Source organism: Lactuca serriola, chromosome 5 (assembly GCF_051521515.1).
Source record: "Lactuca serriola cultivar US96UC23 chromosome 5, Lser_US96UC23_V15, whole genome shotgun sequence".
Lineage (NCBI taxonomy): Eukaryota > Viridiplantae > Streptophyta > Magnoliopsida > Asterales > Asteraceae > Lactuca > Lactuca serriola.
In genome coordinates this window covers 283,499,265-283,522,579 of record NC_136412.1, presented here as the reverse complement: position 1 = coordinate 283,522,579, position 23,315 = coordinate 283,499,265, and the positions used below count along the sequence as shown (strand labels likewise).

Sequence of the window (23,315 nt, the reverse complement as noted above, 5' to 3'; positions counted from 1 at the left end):
TGCCAAGAGTCCAGATCCACAAGCTTGAAAGCAACACCAACACTCCAATGATCTTCTTTCTCTCTCAAGAACACTAAAATGATACAAAAAGGATGCACAAAGCTTTAAACTCTCATACACACTTAGGGTTTTCGAAATGAGGATGGGGGCTGGAGTGGTGAAGGGTTTTGAGGTCATAATGTTCTTTAAATAGTGTGCAAACCCTAAAAATTAGGGTTTGGTATCTGCGTGTAAACGCCTATCGTACATCATAGAACGCCTGGCATTTGAACGCCCAGCGTCCTACGCCAAACGTCTAGCGTTTGGACAAAATACCTCATCTTCGGTATGTTACATATTGAATAAAGAAAAGGCCTCACATACCCACCCACCCGTCATCCCCATCCTCTATCTCTCTCTCTCTCTCCACCCCATCACTCCCCAAACCCCTATCCTCAAAACCCGTCACTGTCTCCCTCACTGAAATTATCATCGTCTCACCAATCTTGCCCACCATCTCCTTCACCAGAACCACCATCATTGAAGCAATCTTATGCAGGAATAGGAACCAAAAAAGAACCAAAATTAGATGTATGTGCTCTTCAGGAAAGGATTTTTATATGTCTTCTATAACCTAAGAATCAAAGATCTGAGGAGATTTTTTGCAGAAATCCAAACCCCACCTAAATGCAAAAAAAAAAAAAAAAAACATTAGATAAATCGATTTAAGAAACCCGCACTAAAAAAAACGTAGATTTGGAGAATTCATACACATGTAAGCTCATTATAGATCATGCTCAATAAACATAAATACATATTAACAAACAGGTAAAGATTAACATAGAACCATTGAAATCTCGACCCACTCGCTCAAATACCTCTATCTCCCCCTCCTCCTTGTTCCACCATGGTTGATTCACAGTCACAAACCAAACAAGTTTTAGAAATAGCGGTTTTGGGGGTTGCTTTCATGTTTCTCTCTTTCTCTTTCTATTTCTCTCTTTCTCTTTCTCTCTCTCTCTCTCTCTCTCTCTTTCTCTCTCTCTCTCTCTCTCTCTCAATTGGGCTTCACTTTCAGGAAATTACCCATGGATTCAAAAGTGCATTTGTAACGTCCTAAAAATTAAGACTAAAAATATAAAATTTTAAATTAATAAAACCATTATCAAAAACAACATCATAAAACCATGGTGAATCAAAGTGTATCAATAACATCTAAGTACATCAGAGTAATATAAAATACGGAACGATGTGGTGTGTGCACTACAATCATCCCGGACTCTTCCCCTTCGAAATAGAAGTACCTGAAATATAAAATGAAAACCGTAAGCACAAAGCTTAGTGAGTTCCCCAAAAATACCACATATCACACATATCAAACATATAATAGGCCCCACCCGACATCGAGCCCCGCTCGACATCGAGACCTACTCAGAACAGATCTATAAGTCATCAGGCCCCACCTAGTATTGGGCCCCGCCCGGTATACATACAAACATATAAACACATACATAAAATCATAAAGATAAATAGTATACAATATAATCATCGGGCCCCACCCGGTATACATATAAACACATAACACATGCAAGAGTCACGCACACGACTAGCATCCTAATCATGGTTGTAGAACTCGCTACTCGGTACCTACTCGGCCGACTACCGAGTAGCAATTACTCGGGAGTACTCGGATTCGGTCATTCATATAAAAATATTTTTAGGGAAACTATATATGTCAAAATCATAAGTTAAAACCATGAGTTGAATGAAATATATAATAAAATCAGATACATGTGAATACACAAAAACTAAAAAAACACACAATGGTCCCATTTCGTGAATAATTATTGATAATTTAAGATATACATGCAGTAATAATCACATATGTGTGTGTTAAATAATAAATCATTAAGTATATTATACATAATAAAAACCGAGTTGCCCGAGTTTTACAACATTGTTCGCTTCAATAAGGGGCCGATCGGGGGAGTACTTGGATTTTGTAACTCGCCTCGGTCAGGGGCCGAGTAGCGAGTACTTGGACGAGTACTCGGCCAACTCGACGAGTTTTACAACACTGATCCTAATAATAATAAGCCATGGGTCGGCATTGGTGCCTTCAACCCACTAAACACAGTGAGGAAACTCACCTCAAGCTGCAAAATCTCTCAGATAAAATCTCAGTTTGCTCGTCTGGAAAATCCTCACGCTAACATCATCAAATAAATATCCAATTAGTAATTGGATCTCGACCCATAATCAAGAATCTAATTTACTTGAATAATATCCAAGTTAAAAGACCATTTTATCAATTTTCTTATTTGAACCATAACCAAGGCCCAACCCATTCGCCCAAAAGGCCCAAATTCCTAAATGGCATCCCAAGCCCGAATAAGGCCCAACTTCCAAATTAGGCCCAAAAATCATCATGGACCTAATCCCAAGAAAGTCCATAGTCTATCCATGACCCAAAGTCAGATGTCCAATGGCCCAATAAGGAATAAACCCTAAAATCCCAAAATATGGCCCAAACCTGAGAAAGTCAACCCAAAAGTCAAAATAGTTGAGTACATTGGGTGTACTTAGACTTACACTTGACGTACACCATATGGGCCAGTACGCTCAACGTACGAGTTTGGTATGCCCCGTGTACTCCACAGACAGCCAACCCAACTCGTTACACACCTGTTCGGTTAAACTAACATGCCAAACTCTTGGATCTGATTCTAGAAGGTGACTTAATATGTAAAGTTGGCAACTTTACACCCATGCATGACTTAATAAGGCCCAAAACTCAAAAAGAACCATATCAAAGAACCTAACTCTTGCATGGACCAAAATAACTCATAACGGTTGCATTTTGATGGACAAGGGACTTCATTTGTGCTAAGATCAAACCCCCATGACTTCTAGATTAGACCATAAAGTCAAATTTAGCTCAAAAGACCCAAAATGCATAAATAACACCCTAAGTTGGATATGGCATAAAGAATCATCAATATGGGAGCTTTTTACCTCAAATGACTTTCTAAGATAAAGATGACTATGGATCTACAAGCTCAAGCTACTCCAAGTGTTCTTATTCTTTTACTTCGTCAAAAACACCACCAAAACTCACTTTTAAGCTCAAAACTCACAAATGATACTTAGGCTTTCGATATTAGGGCATAGAGGGATGGAGGTTAATCAATAAAATTTCCAAAGGTGTTATAAGTTGTTTAAATAGGGCACAAACCCTAAAATTTAGGGTTTGTCCCTACCTTGCGTACATCGTACGTACTCCCACGTACGCCCAACGTACGTGGGTGCATGCACGATCCGAAAGCGGGCTAGTACGCTAAGCGTACTCATAGATACACCCCGTGTACTAGCTAGGGAGCATAATGAGATGAATATTTTCATTAAGGGGTTTAAGGGAAACATACCAAATTCTCGAATGTTACAATTCTCCCTCACTTGAATCAAACTTCGTTCTTGAAGTCAACTCCCCCAAACTTCGATATAATTTAGGCGATCATCTGTTGGATTAATGTCTAAGCCCGTAACTATATTTGGTAAGTACTTGACCCAGTTGTGCATGGTCCTTTTGGGTTGCCTTCACCAGAGCAACATGATAGGAAGATTTATTAATAAAGAGGTTATTATGATTTATTAATATATTATATGATTAATATATTAAAAGAGAAATCATATAGTGATGGATAGGAAGGTGATGGACGGAGGTGGCTTTCTGGTTATGGAGGGTGACGACATTTTGTTGATGGTGGTGGCTACCAATCTTGGTTATGGTGTTGGTTGTCATGGTGTTTGAAGGAGTTAGGGTTTTGTGTGTTACATTAAGATGAGAGAAAATGGGAGATTAGGAAAGAAAAAGGAGGGATATCTTATACAACGACCAGAGGAAGAAGAAGGGGTTAGGGTGGGGGCGGGGCCCATATACGTTTTTTTTTTAACTTTTTTTTTTCTAATAAGATTATAATAAACAATAAAATAAGAAAGGGTATAAATGTCGTTTATGTCATGTTGGGACCAACCTTGAAATAAAAGCAAAGCATAGGGATGGTTCGAGTTAAAAATTATTTTTAGGGACTAAACACGCAAACTACATAAAACCACAGAGACCATTCATGTAATTTACCCTTGCATTAATTATGGAAAAATATGACTAAATATGTGCTCTGTAATTATTTTGTTAGAGACATCGACTTCCTTCGAATCAACTCAATTGGATACATTAATTATATGCTCCCACTGTCCTCTTGACATATAAGATTCTCTTTGTCAAGGAACATTACTTGACAAAAAAATATTCAAGAGTTAGTGCGGATTCTATTCAAGACTAACACTTCTGGCAATTGGTCTTAGTCGGTCTTTGTTTTATCCAAAACATCACAACTTACCAATTTCAAATGTACAAGAGTAGAAAACATTTTACTCTACATTTGATAAGTGTTATAAACCTTCTTAAGATTATGTCACTCAAGGCACAATCTTGGAGTATGACTCTAAGACTTGTTTTGAAATGAAGTATGACTCATCTTCTTGATTTAACCATTTCAACAATTCACGATTCCTTTTCTTAGTCATACAAATGCACTAAGATATCCTTAGAGGATCGATTGTGATATGGTTTTCCATAATCATTGAGGTGATCATAAAACACGGTACTAAAGTACTCTCCTATCTTTTCAGATTGGAGAAACGTTTATCTTTCTGCCTAATTTGATTCTTCGCATTCGTTTTGCCATACATTGAAACTTTTCCAATGATTCAAAATTATACTTAATCTTGTAAGCATAACCATATTTACTAAATTTTAGTAAATCATAACGAATAGTCTTATCGTTCTTTGTGGTGGACCTGATCAGCGCACAACCAAGTGTACCCGATCCCCTAGTCCTTCACTTGACGTACATATACATGTGAAAAAATAATTAGTCTTAATTTCCCAAAGATGAAGTTCTCATTCATCACACAATACAAGTTGCATGATTCCAATTTTCTATCCAACTGAAACTTGGATGATGAGAATATTTCCTTATTTGGTTAATCTTGACACTACCACAAGCAAAAGAATCAAATCCATTTCCAATATTGCTATCAATGAAAACATATAAACATCAATTTTCACAAATTCCATTGCAAGGAGATATAATACAAAATAAAATCAAAATTTTATTTATTTATAAAATGCGGAAAAAACTTTTCCTTACAATGCAATGAAAACTATGTTACTACATATTTCTAAGCAATCTATCATAACTCCTAAGCAGTAGCTCAAAAATCCGATCTTCGAACCATACAATAAAAATCCATCTCTTCACGATCATATTCAGCATGCTCTTACTTTTAAGCTTCCTTCCTTTTGCATGATCCTACAAAAAAATGCAAAACTTGTCACATTATGTATTAAGAATCAACAATTAGGAACTTAATAGAGTTAGATATTGGACTGTACTTGAAGTAGAACCATACAATTTGATTAAAGTTCTTAGGTAGTCAGGGCAGCTTCGCTTCTAATGTTCCTTTTCTTGGCAATAGAAACACACATGCTCATTTGGAATGACACATGGAACAGTTTCAGAACTGGCCTTTCTCTTATGATCAAAACTTTTGACCATGGCCAACTCCTTTCCTTTTGGAGAAGGTATCATTTATGGGATGTCCATGTTAGTTTGGGATGTAGATCTTCCAATCAAATTTGCTTGTCCATTGCGCCAAATCATTGCCGATTCAGCAACAATTAGCAAATAGGTAAGATCAATAAGGGTTATGTCGTGATCTGTCACATAGTATTCTTTAACGAACTCACTATATGACTCATGAAGTGACTGAAGAACCAAGTCAATAGCCAAATTCCTTGGGAACACGACACCCAACATTCCCAGCCTGTTAATGTGCAACTTCATGTCCAAGACATGAGTACATATAGACTTTCCATCTTTTTGTTTACTAGCCAATAGAGATTGAGTGATCTTGAACTTTTCGAGTCTTTGAGCTTTTGGGTCAGGGAGAATAATTAGAGGAGGTGGAGGAAGTGAAGTATGATTTCCACTTCCACGATCCAATCGTGGAACATCATCTTCAAGAGGAAAGCTTGTTCCAAAAGATTTAGGAAGACCATAGTTGTCTGAACTAGACATCTTCAAGGGAGAAATTCAAGTTAGTTGATTTCAGTCCTTAACATAACACCCAAATGAAATATTAAGGCTAGGATCCAACACAATATTTTACAATTTGGAAGAGGGATGCCGTAATCCAATAGTAAAATATTTGAAGGTAGGTAAATGACAATTTACCAATTTCCACCATGAAAAACGAAATAGAACATTAAGTTTTAAATGAATTGAAATTCATAGATTCTTTGAGATTCATTGACCTTTTCAATGGCATATTTAAATATCGATTGTGCCCTTCAAGTTTGTGACTGGGATACCGAGGATCACAAACAAGGTATGAATAACCATGCAAATTAGCTTTGGTACACCCAATGTTACAAATCACCTAATCAATGTGTCGGTTAAGCACACACGCTCCATTGATCTATGATTAACATCGAGTTACCCTTTTTCCACACATTTTCAGTCCTAGATTAGTGTGTCGGTTAACCACACACGCTCCACTAATGACTTAACAATGTGCAAAGTGCAATTTCATGGGTTAGCACTAAATTCACATTTTTCCGAAGTAACTAAGATTGTGAATTTATAAGTGTTTAGTTACTTGGTATTTTCATTATATTTATAATGATAATTGATGTCCTATCCTACTCGTTCGGCTAACGACCCTCCACCAATCAAGGAAGCGGTGGGTGAGAGTGGACACCCATTAAATTGTCATTTTATAGGCAGTAACCTTATACCCCACTTATAGACCGGCTTCGTGAATGAGGCCTACTAACGGTAAGACTGAATTTTTTTACTTATACATATATAATAATTAAACTTTTAATATTATAATAGTATAAGAGTGTATTTTAAACTTTTAAAATTCTAGGGTTTGAAACTAAAGTACTCATAAGGGTGACTTTACAAATTCCAAAACTCGAGGGCATGTTTTGAACTATTCAAAAACTTTTGGTTTCTATAACTTATGAGTTTAATGCATTTTTAATGGAAAAACTTTTCATGTTCCATAACTTGAGGACAAGTTATGAAAGACTTTAAAACCATTTAAAAGAGAGACTTTTCATTTTCCATAACTTGAGGACAAGTTATGAAGTTCATAAAAGACATTAAGATCAAATATTTTAACTAATAAAACTATCAAATAATTTTTTATGATCTAGTTAAACTCATAAGTCAAGATAATTCATATCAATAATTTGCAAGAAATTAGCCTAATCATATAAACTAATACAAATCTTGAAAATTTTGACAATTATCTTTTAATTGGAAAAGCATGATCACTACCATATCAACACAATCAAAATTTATGAACTAAAACATTTTGTGGTAATGATCGTAATCCAAAACCGGCCAAAAATCCCGAAAATCTGCCATCAGAAGCATCAACTCGCCGAGTGCATGAACATGACTCGCCGAGTTGACCCTATACTAAGTGGACTCGTCGAGTCAGCCAGAGGACTCGGCGAGTTCATCAGTCATATGGCCAAAAAATCGATTTTTCAACTTTGAAAATTAAGTCATGCATCAAATATAATAGAAAACAATCATAGACTCTGATACCACTGTTGGGTTTTGTATACTACAACATCCTATGGTGAACATACAACCCTAAATGCTTTGGATCTAGGTTTTCTCCAATTATACATGCAATATTGTTTCCAAAGCATTAATCCTACAACTAGCATATAATTGACATAAACAACATAAAATACTAGTCAGGACTTTATCTCTTTATGTAGCTTGTAGAAATTGTTGTATTTGGCCTTTAAGAACTTCGCGCCCCAAGTGTGATGCCTCAAACGGTTCACAACACACCCAGGACAAAGGAGAACTTGAGTGAGAGGTTGCTAGCTGCAAAATCGGCTCTAATGAACTCCAATAACTCTAGTCGTCATTTTTTGGGTGCTAAGGGAGTCCTTTTATAGTTTGACAAAGTCTAAGGTTACATCCATGCAAACCCTAATGCCCATGACCATTTATATTACTTAGGCTCCATGAGTTAAACCTCCATGGACTATCCATGGACTACCATATTGGTTAAGCCCATCCTAAATAACAATTGGTCCACACTATAAGAAACATTGATTTTCCAAATCAATCCCCATATATTTAATTAGTCTCTTTTGGTCACATAATTAATTCCAAATTAATTTTTGATCAATACTAATTAAATAATATGATTTCATATTCATATATTAGAACTTATAATATATTAAAAAATCATAAGTAACCTCTTACTCAAGTATCAATCCTATCAAATTGTCATGGTGATATGCAACCCGAAATGGATCATGCTACTCTCGGGTCAAGTACATACCAATTATAGTTATGAGCTTAAACACCTAATCCAACAATCTCACCATCAATTACCCAGAGAATGAGAGAACATGAGTTCAAGTCTCTTAAGAGACATATGTGGTAATTAGGAGTAGGTTTAGATAGTTTGTCGTTTAAAAAAAAAAAAAAAAAAAAAAAAAAAAAAAAAAAACTTTAAAAGTCACCGCATCACCATTCTTGTGTTGGAGGTGGCATCGAGCACCCAATATATCTTTTGGTTAAAATGCCCCCTTTAGTTTTGGACTTCCACGTTATGGCATATCAAATGTCAAAGGAATGTGGTGATATTTTTTGGTGTTAAATCGGACATTTGAGAGAAACTAATAGCAGTTGGACCCTTGCTTATAAAAATGCTTGAAATTGTTGTCGTGTCTTCTATTTCACATCGCAAATAGATTCTAACTTCTATTTCTCTTCTCACTTTATTTTCGCTTTATTTTCACTGTATGTTATAGAGCTAAGTGCAATAAATAGGATTATGATTTCAACCATTTGTTTTCTTTTTTTTTTGGTTACTATTTCAATAACGCTTTATTTTCACTATATGTTATAGAGTTAAGTGGAAGAAATAAGATTATGATTTCAACCATTTGTTTTTTTTTTTTTTTTTGTTACTATTTCAATGACATTGGAAAGTGAAAAATTCGGTGACATCTGTATAATTGGTTAAATTTTTGAAAATACAAATATGTAATAGGACAGAATGAAAGTAGACTATTATAATAAATAGATATATGAAAGTAGGTTGTTGTTTCTTACAATTTAGAAACCTGACCCGTGCAACGCACTAGTCTCTTTACTAGTTATTATTAAAAATACAATGTTTCAAGAACAATGACATGATGATTTAGTTCGTTTTAATAGTTATATATATATTATGTAAAACATTATTTTTATGTAATAACAAGGAACATTTGAATATAAACTATATAAAAACACAAATAATATGCATTTGACATTTGAGTTTTTTTTTTCTTTGAAAAGAAAATAAGGACGCGCCACGATTTAAGAGGGTGCCGGGATTCGAACTCGGTTCTACCCCGTAGAAGTCCAGCGCCTTAACCATCTCCTCTAGCTGATACCTTATTGACATTTGAGTTATTTGTTCTCAAAACACACGGTCATGCTAAGGCTATGTGGTATCCTCACGGGTGGATTGTGTGTGAAAAGAATGACACATAATTTTTTACTATTTCACAACCAACCCACCTAGCTATGGAAATGGTGTTCACCGGTGGGTTGGTGGTGAAGAGGGAAAAATAAGAGAGAGAAAGAGAATGACCGATGTGAGGGAAAAAGGAATGCACCAATCAAAAGGTCCGTCTTTATCCGTCTTCCCATCCACCAGACATCACTCCACACCCAAACCACCGGTACATGGGGCGGTGTTCACCGGTGAGTTGGTGTGCCACATAGGAAACTAACGCGTGGATTTACATCCACTTCGGATAGCCTAATAAATAGCAACTTTCCTATTGGCCTCACCGCGAGAACAAGTAGCTCGAAGTGGATAGCCTAATAAATAGCAACTTTCCTATTGGCCTCACCGCGAGAACAAGTAGCTCCAGTACATGGTTAATCAAACTATCATAGTTATGAGGATCATACTTGACTAATGTCTGTGTCTCTTGCTTTCATCCACAAGTTAGTCGAATTCCTTTAATTGTCTTCTCTGCCTTTCTTCGTAGTGCTTACGAGAAGGACCCGAGGGTGTTATTTTTTCCCCAATCAACTTTATTTGTTTATTAGCAACTAACAATAACAACTAGCGTTTTTATTTAGTTTTTTAGCTACCAAGTTAAATTTTAGTGGCTAAACATATACTTAAAATCAACCTGTTCCTCATTTGGATTTTTTTTTTCCAGTTCTGATATATCATATATGTCCGGTTCAAACCCGAGGTCATTTTCAAACAATTATTTTAAATTAATAATATTCTTATAATATGAGAAGAACATAAATAATCTATTATATTATTAGAAGATAACTCATTCACATAACTTTGGGTTACAATTAATTATATTTTAATATAACGTGGTAATAAACAAAACAAAAAGTCGTTGTTGACAGATTTAGTGTACTTATTGAAATATAAAATGAGAGGCAAATGGTGTTTTTCCTTTCTATAATACTTAATTATTAAAAATAAATCTGTTAAAATTAGGACCAAAGTTGAAACGAAAAGATGTTAATACATAAAATGCAATAACTAATTCCCAGAAATTAAGAGAAATTTAAGACCATGTTTGTGTTCTTGTAAAAATACGATATGAAATAGCACTAAATACACATCACCTGTTAACTACACATATCAATTATCCGATAAAAAAACTGTAAAAAAGTAGTTATAATTAAAAAAAAAAATCGTAAAAATCAAATCACACCTTGTTCTTCACCTCAAATCCTCCATTTCCAGATCTTGATTCGAAGATCCACCTTACATTTCACATCGGAAGTTGTCGCCGTCGTTGCTAATTTACCGGTGGGTGCCGTCACCTTAATCCCTTTACAAACCACTCTGATTGGTACTTTTTTAGTGTTAAAGCTTCCGATCTTCGCCTTCACCTTCGTATCAAGCTGGATAGTTAATGGCAAACTCTTCTTGTTCTTCAGATCCGACTTCAGATCGCTACTATCATCCACACTCTGTCCACTCGTCGACACAATCGTCCTCAACTTAGTCGTATTCTTCTTTGGCATCACGAACGCCGGTATTGATCCGTCACCGACACCGACTCCTTTCGAATCAATCGAAACGGAAACCAGATCGTAGTAGAACGCGATCTTCTTGTTAGGATTACGAGCAGTCACGGTGAAATTGAACTTAGTGTTGAGTTGATTCGATGAGGTTAGATTAAATTGAGAGACCTGGAGCGATGAAACAGCGAAGGAAGGGCGGTGGGGGCGGTAGAGGACGTAAAACACACCACCTGCTATGGCGGCGATGACGATCAGAAGGAGGATAACGAAAGTAATCCAGAGGCAACAAGAGCAACAACAACTACGGCGGTTGCGGCGGGGTAGAGGACGGTAGACTGGGCGAGTTGAATTGTAGAGTTGAGCTTTGTTGGCCGGAAACGATGGGTTACCATTACCATTGGCGGTGGTGCTGGTGGGGGCGTGACCATTTACGGTTGTTGGTCTGGCAGAAGGATGTATTTTTTCTGCCATTGGATGGAATTGGGCCTAACAATCGCTCTCTGGAGTCGATTTGTAGAAATTATTGGAAGAAATTTTCTTGAAAGCTACGTGTGAATCGTTGTTGATGATGGAGTAGAGAAGGAGACAGAAAAGGATAGCAACCCTGTAACCAACTCATACGCATCAGAGGGGAGATGGTGAAATACTCCAAACCCAAAAAGTCGTCGACACGGTTTGTTTTTTGGTTTATTTTCTATTCTATTTAATAAGCGACAAAAGTAGATTTAATAAGACTAAGATTAAATATATTAAAAAAATTATGATGATGTCATCCAAGTATAAATCTTTAAAATATGTCTTTTAAAAAAAATTCCTTAACCTCAAATAGGTAAAAGTTTGTATAATCAGAAATATAAGCTGTGTCCAAATATAAACTTGTCCGTGTCAAAATATCGATTTCTTTTTCTTGGTACAAAAAAGAATAATTCATATCATAAGAAAAAAAAATCAACCAACTAAATAAATTACTTGTGGGAAAATATAAGTTTATAACTTTAAAAATTATAATCAAAATCAAAATTCCTTATAAACATTAAAATAGTTATAAACAATACAATAGTAGGAGTTTATATTTTTTATTTAAAAAAACCCTTCTAATTAAAAAACTATTTCAGATAGTTTTGAAAGTTTTTAGTTTTGTTTTTTATATAATTTTACAATTATAAAAACTTACAATTAATTTTGTTAAAATCTTGTTGTACACATAAAAGTTAGAATTTTATATTTTTGGCTAGCCAATAGCTTTACCAAACATATCGTTTTTTTTTTTATTATTATTATTTTTTTTATAGAAACTAACTAATACTAATATAACATAATATTAGTATTATAATGTTACCAAAAAAGGAAAATGATAGAAATTATAAAAAAAATACACGAGACATTCCAAAAAATGAACATATGACATTTTTAACTTTATTATAATATAAGAAAGGTTGATTAATTCTCTTTCAAAAAAAAAAGGTTGATTAATTAAAAAAAATTAATCAATATATAATGATTAACGAATTTGATGATGGGCCGTAGGAGACTTCGGTCGTTTACTATTGCCATCAAAACATGTTCTCTAAATTTACAAATTACGGCCCATGCAGCAAAGTTGGCCGCTGCTTTCATCTTCTCCGGCAGACATCGCCGACTATTCTAAGGATTCCCACGGAGTCTCAAATTCGTTATATCGTAAAAAAAAAAAAACCAATAATTCGGATTTTATTCTGAAACGACAAATAACGAACTCAATTATTTTACGTAAACATTATTGATGCTATTTAATTGAGGATTATGATTATAGATATTAGATAAGACCTACTTGATCGGTTAATAAAATCTAACCAATACCTAGCTGCATTGACTATATATATCCAGTACATATAGAACTTAAGGGTCGAATTGAAGAAGCTTAAATAAATGTCGAGTATTGCTATTACCTTAGACAGGTTGCCGGAAAGCCTCCCGGTAGCTATCTAGGGTTAACTTGCTCCTCTTCTGTCCTCCATCTTGATGGATTTTGGTGTGCGTAAGATCGATCGAGGTTGGAATCCTATATTTATATTTATATATTATTTGTTTGAGTTGATAAGGGTAATATTTGCATTTGAAATCTCGATAGATATGGGTTTCTTACTGATTACTATAAATCAAAAATAAAATATGAATCTATTATCTATATGACTATATCTGAATTATTTTCCTGGTTTTATAATTTAGCCCCTTCATTTATTATTATTAGACAAAACTTCATAAATGGTTCCTCTAGTTTCCCAAAATATGGGTTTTAGCCTCTAACTTCAAAAAACCTCATGAAAATTCCTTATGGTTTTTAATTTATATCGTGGTTGGTCCTTTTCCTATACGAAATGACATGACTTATCTACCATTTTTTTTTTAGTTTTTCCATTTTCTTTTAATTACAAAAAGCAAAAAAAATATTACACCTACCCTGCCCCAAACCTAAACCCCCTACCACCGCATACACAGGAGCCCATTATTTCATCGGAGATGAAAGCCAACCTCCGACTTCGCCGTCATTGCTCTCCTCCCCTCCAACAACAACTTCAAAATCCATAAATTTGTTTGGTGTATCCTCTCCACCGGCAGTGACGAATTTAGAACCTAAAACCAGGTGGTTCCTTATTTAAATAACCCTGAAACATATAACAAACTAAAATATACTAGTAACGGGTCAGATCAAAATATCATCATTTTTAGAATTGTATTGATGAGGGCTTATATGTTCAAATATATTGATAATGTTATCTTAATCGAAACTTTCGAATACATCCTTTTCACATGATAAAATTTCATAGTTGGTCGTTCTATTGAATCAACGTGCAACACATACGCGTAAAACCAAAAGTGTTGGCGACGATTCAGTTGTGGGCGTTTGTTTATTATTATTAATTTTATTTAATTTTAATTTTAATGGATTGGACAAACAAATGGTGAAAGTTGAAAGATAACATTTGATATGGGATAAAAGCTCTCATCACTTTTAACCTTATCCCAACAAATCATATGTATGTATATTGTATGAATGAAAGATATGTATTTATGTGTGTAATACTCTGGACGGACTTTTAAAATATGAATCGGTACAAAATTAGAAGCATGTTGCTATATGGATTAAATTATGCTGTCCATTTCGATATTAAGAGCAAAGTATTATAAAAAACAAATCACAAATCATTCATTTAAAGGATCATAATAAACATCAAACGCCATGCATTACCATTACAAGAAAGTACTTATAAACAAACAAATAAAAAAGAACGCAAAAATCACAAGATTTTTGCTTTCTTTTGTTGCCAAAAATTCTACATTCTAGTGGTTGCTGATTAAATTTTAGACAAAAATTAAATAATGATACACACGGGAAGTAAACTTATGCATCCCTATCACTTCATATTCCTACGGATCTCCCTAATCTGTCTCTTAAAATCTTCACTCCCATGTACCTGCGTCACACCAAATACAAATTTCAATACATGACATCAACTATTTTATGTATCATATAACAGTCAATTTTTATGGTACCTGCCCAACATCATAACAGTAGCTTGCGGATTGGTGCCCGGGGATTCACGAAAAGTTGACCCATCAATAACGCGAAGTCTGTGGACCCCACGGACCTTGTAGTCCTTGTTAACCACCTGGCCCACATGGCACCCACCATGGTAGTGCCAGATGGTGATCACAGTATCTTTACAAAATTGTTTAAGCGACTTTGCGTCATTTGTGTGTTTTGGAATCATGTTCACGTTTGCAGTGACACTCATGTTTAGCAATTTGTCTAAGGTTCCTTTATCACATTTGGTGTAATTAAGGAAATGTTTGGACCTCACGAGTTTTTCCACGATCTTGATCCCTTTCATGCACTTTTGGAGGTCTTTTGGGTGGCTAAAGTAGTTAAATGTAACGATTGGATTGTCATCCGGATTTGTGTTGTTCAACCTCAAATGCCCTTTCGACTTTGGGTATGCAAGTTTTGCTAAAATGAAACCCCCGTGAAATGCTTCGTGTGGGAGATCTTTTTTGTTTTGTTTGAAAGCTTCAATGGCTTCTTGTGTTCGTCTTTTTGGAGGAATCGTTGAAAGTTGCCCGATCTGTTGATTCATATACAAAACAACATTGTCTATGAGTTGCCATAGTATATTAACATGTAAGCTCGATATCCATCAATTCACATTGGAATTTACTGACAGTTCGCTGTCAAACAAGTGACAACTGTCAAAGCCAACTAGTTTTGCAAGTATATGATATGAGAATCCTAATACTAGAGTTCAAGATTTTGTGACTAACCTCCGCTGAGGCGACGCCATGGTGGCAGTGAATGCTATCAGGAGACTGACTATACCCGCTGCTTGCTTCAATGTAAATACCCATTTTCGTGATCCCAACCGTTTCAATCAGCGACTGCTTGACAGGCCTATTCAACGGGACAAAAATGGTGTTCAACGGGTTATCGGAAATGTGTTTCCCTACAAATTTGTTATCCTGCACCACCGAAATGTTCAACTTCTTGAGATCTTCCTTCGGTCCTATTCCACTAAGCAGTAACATCTGCGGACTCCCAATCGCCCCACAAGTTACAATAATCTCGCTCTTTCGCCTCCTCGATATGAAAGCTTCATGGTTAACACCATTTTCGTCTTTGAAAATTACCCCAATTGCCCTCGGTTTTTTCCCTAAGTTATAAGAAACAAAGTGTCAATTGTCGATTGTCAAATACATTGATTTCGAATGTTAATAATAATAATACATACCAGTTGTGTCAAAAATGATCTTTTGAACTCGGGCATGAATCAAAACATGGAGGTTCTGTGAATTTCCGGAGGCTAGAAGCTCTGCTGCGGTGTGCCGGCGGCCATATTTGTCGAAAATTGTCCCGCCGACTTTTGTGCCGTACAAGTGGTCGTAGGTGAATCCATTGTTGGGTGAAATTCCGACTTCTAGAAGCCCGTCTCGAACCGCTCTTTGCCATGGTTCGAATACGGGTTCATGGACTATTTGTTTTTCGACCCATGGGTATGATTCGTTTACCAACTTTGCATCCCATCCTACCCGTTTAACATAACTGCAGTGCAACAACAACACGAAATTTATTAGTTAAATGGAGCTAAATAACATTAAATTTTCAAAATGACCAAAATATCCCCCAAACGACTAATACAGCTTGTGTCATAAGTGTTTGTTTAGGATTCCCCAATCTTCTTAAATAAATTTGGCAACTTCGACTCATGGAAAAGGATTGGGCCCTTTTATAATTCTACCAAAATATATTTAAATGTTTAGCTAAAAAAGTTATAGATTAGATGGGGTTGACCCTTTTGTAATTTAAGAAAATGGGTTTAGCTAAAAAAATATACTAAGAAGTTAGTTAAATGATTATAAAATAAGTTTAGTTAAATAAAAATACTAAGGGGGTGTTTGGCTTAGTTTTTCACAGCCAAAAATCCTTTTTAGAAAAGAAAAAAAAAAACAAAAGATGTTTGGCAAACTAGTTTTAAAAGTCACTTTTGAAGTTTTTTACACAAGGCAAAATGAACTTTTTGGAAAAGTCAGGAAATCCTGACTTTTTGTAACTTTTCCAAAAAGGACTTTTGGGGTTTGAAAAACTAAGCCAAACACCCCCTAAAAGTTTAGTTAAGAGTTATAGATTAAATGGGTTGACCACTTTATAATTCTACCAAAATGGGTTTAAAAAAAATAATGCTAAAGTTTAGCTAGAAAGTTGTAGAATAAATGCGTTGAGCCCTTTATGATCCTACCAAAATATACTTGATATTTGCAACATCTTAATTATTTTATTAGAATAATGATAATTATTTTATTAGAATAATGCGTTGAGCCATTTATGAATGAAAATTTAATCAAAATGAAAATGCTTCTTGTGTTTTGGAAAAACGATTTTTTTTTGTTTGTTTGTATGGAATGATCATTCCGGACATTTTACCTGAAAAGATGAAATTTAATTGAAAAATCAATTATATTAAACATTTTGAAATGATTATTTCAAACATAAGACACATTTTGAAATGGTTATTTCAAACATAAGACACATTTCAAAAATGATCTTTCAAACATAAGTAAAAACAATATTTTATACAAATAATTAAAAAAAAAAATACATTATATGTTACCACCGAATCCGAAATGCCTAGTCATTTTAAAAAAGGTACAACAAACATGGTCAAATGTATTTATAATTGATTATACACACAAAAGTGATCATAAATTTGTAAATATCGTCAATTTATTTTATAACACTGACTGGTTCCTAAACACGTTTTGAGTTATCCTAAAAAGAGTTTACTCAATTTTTTGTTGTTTCCCAAACTGTCCAACCCATCCACCTTTAATTTAGTTTAAACTTTTTATACATATTTATTCGAAATCAAGATTTAATTGGCTAAATATGAGTTATCATGTCATCAACTATTTCTGTTTTAAAAAGTAACCCATATAAGAAAAAACATAGTACAAATTATTGATGGTCCATTGAGCTCACATTTCACTATCAAAACCAACATAATAATTTGCATCTACTGTTAAAACCCCAAATCTAAACGGAAAAATGCCTAAATAACACTTTGAAAACAACTATAGGACGATGATTGGTAGGCCCATTATTAATACATTGTAGGCCCGAATCAACAAAAATAGGGTAGAAGCCCGTTTTAGCAATGTTCAAAGTACAAAACTCTATAAGGTATGCACCTTCATACTACAAATAAAATAATAGGTCGAAAAATAAAACAAAAATTTAATACTATCACAAAATGTATTTAGGAATTTTTTGTACTGTTAAAGTCATGTTTGATAAATCCTCTGAAAACTAACTTTTAATTGAAAATTTTAATTGATAGCTGTTAAACAGATTTATAAATTCATAACATTAGATAAAAAATAATTTATAAATTAGATTGGAATGTATACATTTAGATATATCAATAAAAGTAAAAACAGTATAAAAAAACTCTATATAAGCTTCTTAAAAGTTATCTTAAAATAGTTTATCAAAAATTAGTTGATAAAGCTAGTTTCATAAGCTAAAATAAGCTATTTTTATAGTTTAATAAACAGTAAATTACAATAAACTAGTTTATTTTTGACAAAAAAAAAGACCTAATTAAACTACAAATACCTCATAGCTCACTTGTTCAAAAAATAATTTTAATATAATAATACAGTATAAACAAACATTTAAATTCTTTAAATTCTGATAGTATTTATTAAAAGTTAAACCCAACTGCGCTTTTAACATCTAAAATAGTTGACTGTTGAATAAATAACTCAACAACTAACTAACGTACAACAAAGCAATGCATGAAATTAGTAAGAGTTATACCTTGTGCTTGCTCGAGTGTAAAATCCTGCATTGATGGAAGTACCACCACCCAACACTCTAGCCCTCGCATTAAAAACCCCATCGGTGGATACAAAAAACTGAGAAGCAGAAGCAGGTGAGGTGTCCACAAGGGTAAGATGGAAATTTGACAACAAAGACACATTTATGTTGGCAAAAGGGACACCACCCCTTTCTAGTAATAACACACTGTAGTTTCTAGACAGTGTAGCTGCCAATGGACACCCTGCGGTGCCACCTCCCACTACGATGTAGTCAAACTTCTTATCTCCGCCGTTGGATCGCGTTGACTTTGACGATGATACGGAGGAGAAGGAGCTCGCTCGTCGGATGAAAGGGAACTGTTGTTGCCAAAACCTGTAATCACCTGCATCGCAGATGGAAATGTACGCAACTGCCCCTTGTTACTATATTCAAGGATTTGGTTTCCCAAAGCTGTCAACTAATTGTGGAAAAATTAAAAGTGTATTCCCTTTTGCAATTGCTACAAGATATTCTTTTATTAATTTAATACTAATTAATTTTATACTAGTAGCATTTTATGTATAAAGAAATAAGTTTATGGAATTAAATGGTTGGAAAAAATATAGAAATGAATAATAAAACAATAAATGTATCGTATATTTTTTTGAGTTACCAAATAAAAAATTACTCTGTTCCCAAAACTAAATTTTCTTTTAGTAAAGCCAGAAATAAAATTTGAGGTATAAGCAAGAACAAAAAATGGATGAGCTATTAGAGCAAAATTTGTGAATCTTTATACCAGAACCTTGATTTGGACAAACTCTTGAAATGTGTTGCTCATGTGACAAGATTCATGATTTAGGAATCAAAATTGGCCATTTTTTTGTGCCCGAAATTTGAATTCGTTTGAGCCATGAATCAAAACCCAGAAATGTACTGTAACTATGACAGAGAATCATGAAATTTTTTTTCCCAAAGTTGCCACCTTTTCTACCAAAAAGATGAAGCTTTTCACAAACCAAGAAATTAAACATGGTGAAAACCAAAACCCATAAATTAAACAACAAAAAACAATACCCAAATCATTAATTATTTTGATAAAAAAGAAAAAGAAAACACTCTTAGAATCACACAAGAACACATGCATATATATACATACATACATATAGATATAGAGAGATAATGGGAGAGAGAGAGAGAGAGAGAAGAAGAAGAAGAAGAAGAAGAAGAAGAAGAAGAAGAAGAAGAGATTAAAGTTGTAACCTTGAGAGGAGGTGATGAGGGTGGCAAGACAAAAAGAGAGAAGAAAAAGGGAGAGAAAGAGTTTGGTGTGGAGTGCCATCGGAGACAAAGGCTTCAGTAAACAACAGTATTTGCACCTTCACCTTTCACTTCTGTGGCCAATTCTGGTTGGTCTTGTTCTCTGTGAAAGCACCCAACTTAGCTTACCTTCGTCATTTATCTTACAACTGGATTTCGAACATTATATATATATATATATATATATATATATATATATATATATATATATATATATATATATATATATATATATATATATATACTAAGGAAGAGCAATTATGACGCCATTAATTCATGTCAAAAAGATAAAGCAAAGGAGATAATGTAAATACCATGTACACATACACCCAAGTATATACAACTTTTTTTTTCTTTAAATGCTATGAGAGAGAGAGAGAGAAATGGAGTCAAGAACCTCATAAATCATTTTCAAAGTTAATAGATCATATAAGATTTAAAGATTTCGGGGGTGACGGAATAAAATTAATTTTGGGAGATTATATTAAAAAATTTAAAGTTGTTTAGAAAAATCTTAAAAATCATAATATTTTACCATAATTTTTGAAAAAGTCTTAAATTAAAATTTGTTTATCGGAAAGTCCCAATTAATGGTAAAAATGATAATTTTGACTTATTTTTTCCGGTTTACCGGTTTCATTATTTTTCCGGTTTCATTAAAGTCGCATTATTTTACCATAATTTACGATTTAGTTCCAAAATACAATTAAGTCATGATTTGACAATTTTCTCCATTTAACATACATTTTTCCGGGTTCATTGCTGATCTGAACGTCTAATCATTAAATTAGCTGATAAAATGGATACAATGAGTTATATAATGTTATGTTTACCGTAAAATTTGATATTCATCTCTTCGACTCATTCATGATCATGTATCCAGCTCAGCAATGAAACCGGTAAAATGTGTGTTTTTGGGTAAAAAGGCGGGAAATGAGCTGATGAGATAGATATATTGGATTATATAAGATTAGATAGATGATTTGAAATTTCTAATAAACTTCAAAAACGACGAATTTGTTGCTAGTTTATGTAATTATTGCAGTTTTCGTTGGATTTATTTTATATTTCAAAAATATAAGTAGATCAGGATATCAAGTTGTAACACTGTATTTCAGGTTTTTCTCTTTAAGCCCTTCATTTAAAAATCCTTGCCAATTTGGTCCCTAGCCGAGTACGCTGGACGTACGTTCGGCTGGCGCAAACCCTAATTTTTAGGGTTTGTGCCTTATTTAAACATCTTAAGTTGCCTTGGGAGTTTCTTATGACCAACCTACACCTCTCCATACCCTAAGAACGAAACCTTATCCTTCATTTGAGTGTTTGTGAGCCATTGTTGTGATCTTATGGTGTTTATAAATCCTTTGAAGGAGGTGAAGCTTTGGTGGACTTGGAGCTTGAAGATCCGGAATGTAACATCCCAAAATTCATGACAAAAAATTTCATTTTTAATTACGTAATTATAAAAACCAGTAGTCTGAAAACATCAATATTGTCATCCCATATCATAATCAAAGCCAATATTTCAATAACCAAAACATGTTATAAGAAAACAACATTAGAGTACAACTCCCAAAGATCTCATGTGCGGAAAATCATAGTGTGATGCGCTGCGATCATGTCGGCTCCTTTCCTTTGGAAGAAGAAGCACCTGAAACCAAAACTGAAAACCGTAAGCACGAAGCTTAGTGAGTTCCCCTATCATACCACATAATCAGATACTGACAGGCATATCTAGGTGCCCGACCTACCCTGTCAAACATATCTGGGTCCCCGACCTACCTTGTCAGGCATATCTGGGTGCTCGACCTACCTTACGGTGTATTTCAACCGGTTACGGGGTCTATTTCATCCCTACCACTACCACATAATAACATAGCAATAACATATTGTCAGGCATATCTAGGTGCCCGACTTACCCTCCGGTGTATTTCAACCAGTTACGGGGTCTATTTCACCCCTTACCACTACCACATAATAACATAACATACAAGCACATAAATCTCAACAGATGGTGACATATCAGATAATTATCACAAAGTCAATCATCTCTACTATAAACAACTACTAGTGGACTGACATTGATGCCTTCGACCCACTTATACAAGGAAGGTAACTCACATCGAATATTGGAAAGTAGTTGAACAGTCCCCGACTCTGAATATCAACCCAACTCAAACTCCTAAACATAAAAGATTTCCTTTAAGTATCCTTTCATACTCATAACCCCTTAAGGGTCAACTTTGGTCAAGGTCAAAGTCAACGCTCCGAGTTGACTCAACTCATCGAGTTTGCCCTTCAACTCGCCGAGTTCCCATGAATCACAGTAATCGTGAAATCACAATCACACTCATCGAGTTCCCCTTTAACTCGTCGAGTTTCTCTTTTTCACAGAATCGGGGCACCCCCGAACCAACTCATCGAGTTCTCTTACGAACTCGCCGAGTTCTTCATAGTTCTTAATCTATTAAGTCCTTTCCTCATATCTAAGGATCCAAAATATATATCTACGTGGTTTCCATTGTATACATCCATAAAGTCGACAACTTGACGGCTTTGCATGCCTCAAATGTATCTAAACTCGAGATATAGCAACCTAATTCTATGGACATGGTCTTTTCTTAAGCATGAAAAGGTTTATGACCCCTTTTTATGAATCTAGGGACCAATTAACACTGAGAATGACAACTTCTAGCATCACAACTATGAGGGTTTGTCATGTTCCAATAATGGGGTCTAAAAGATCCATAAAACAAAACCAAGAGAGATCTAAGCTATTAAGCACCAAGTTTGAGACTTTATACCTTAGAAAGTTTCCAAGATGGGTGAGATCCCAGATCTAGTGCCTCTCCTTAAGCACAATGACCTTCAAGGTCTTCAAAGTCCTTCACCAAGCACAAGAACACACGAAAATCCACTCAAAACCTCTAGCTTCCCAACAGGGAACTCACAATACGATTTAGGGTTTAAGGAGGCCGATGAGGGGCTAGTTAGGGGAGTTTATGCTCTTTAAATAGGGTGCAAAACCCTAGAAATTAGGGTTTCATTTCCCTCAGCCTACTCATCGAGTCGAGGCCTCCCAACTCGTCGAGTAGGTCACTTTAAATGCGCGACCCTTATAATCTCTACTTGACGAGTGTAGGGCTTCCAACTCGTCGAGTTTCTTCTATAAAAATAATAATTTATTAGTTAAATACATACCAGGAACCAGACGTTACAATTCTCCCCCACTTGTCTCAGACTTCGTCCTCGAAGTCTGTTGCGGCTGGAAATAGCTTTGGTTAGTGCTCCCTCATCTCATCTTCCGGCTCCCACGTCCATTCTGAGCCCTTGCGGTGTTGCCACCGCACCTTCACCAACTCTTCCATCTTGTTCCTCAGATCCTTCATCTTCCTGTCGAGAATGGTTATCGGTATCTCGATGTAGTTCAGGCTGTCATCCACCTGAATATCCTCCAAAGGAACCATCGCGGTATCATCGACTATGCACTCCTGCAACTGTGAAACATGAAAAGTATTATG

General features: G+C 34.8%; 2 protein-coding genes across 2 annotated transcripts; both read right to left on the bottom strand.

Annotated features, from left to right (window-relative positions):
- Nucleotides 1-10,689: 10,689 nt before the first annotated feature.
- On the bottom strand, nucleotides 10,690-11,816 carry LOC145054490 (NDR1/HIN1-like protein 13). Its single transcript, XM_079002701.1, has one exon. The coding sequence runs from the start codon at nucleotides 11,613-11,615 to the stop codon at nucleotides 10,842-10,844; it is 774 nt and encodes a 257-aa protein (XP_078858827.1). The 5' UTR covers nucleotides 11,616-11,816; the 3' UTR covers nucleotides 10,690-10,841.
- A 2,525-nt stretch (nucleotides 11,817-14,341) lies between these two features.
- On the bottom strand, nucleotides 14,342-19,929 carry LOC145054489 (protein HOTHEAD-like). Its single transcript, XM_079002700.1, has 6 exons — nucleotides 19,738-19,929; nucleotides 18,493-18,877; nucleotides 15,908-16,218; nucleotides 15,444-15,829; nucleotides 14,679-15,247; nucleotides 14,342-14,599 (listed from the first exon to the last, which is right to left on the bottom strand). The coding sequence occupies exons 1-6, from the start codon at nucleotides 19,814-19,816 to the stop codon at nucleotides 14,545-14,547; spliced, it is 1,785 nt and encodes a 594-aa protein (XP_078858826.1). The 5' UTR covers nucleotides 19,817-19,929; the 3' UTR covers nucleotides 14,342-14,544.
- Nucleotides 19,930-23,315: the final 3,386 nt, after the last annotated feature.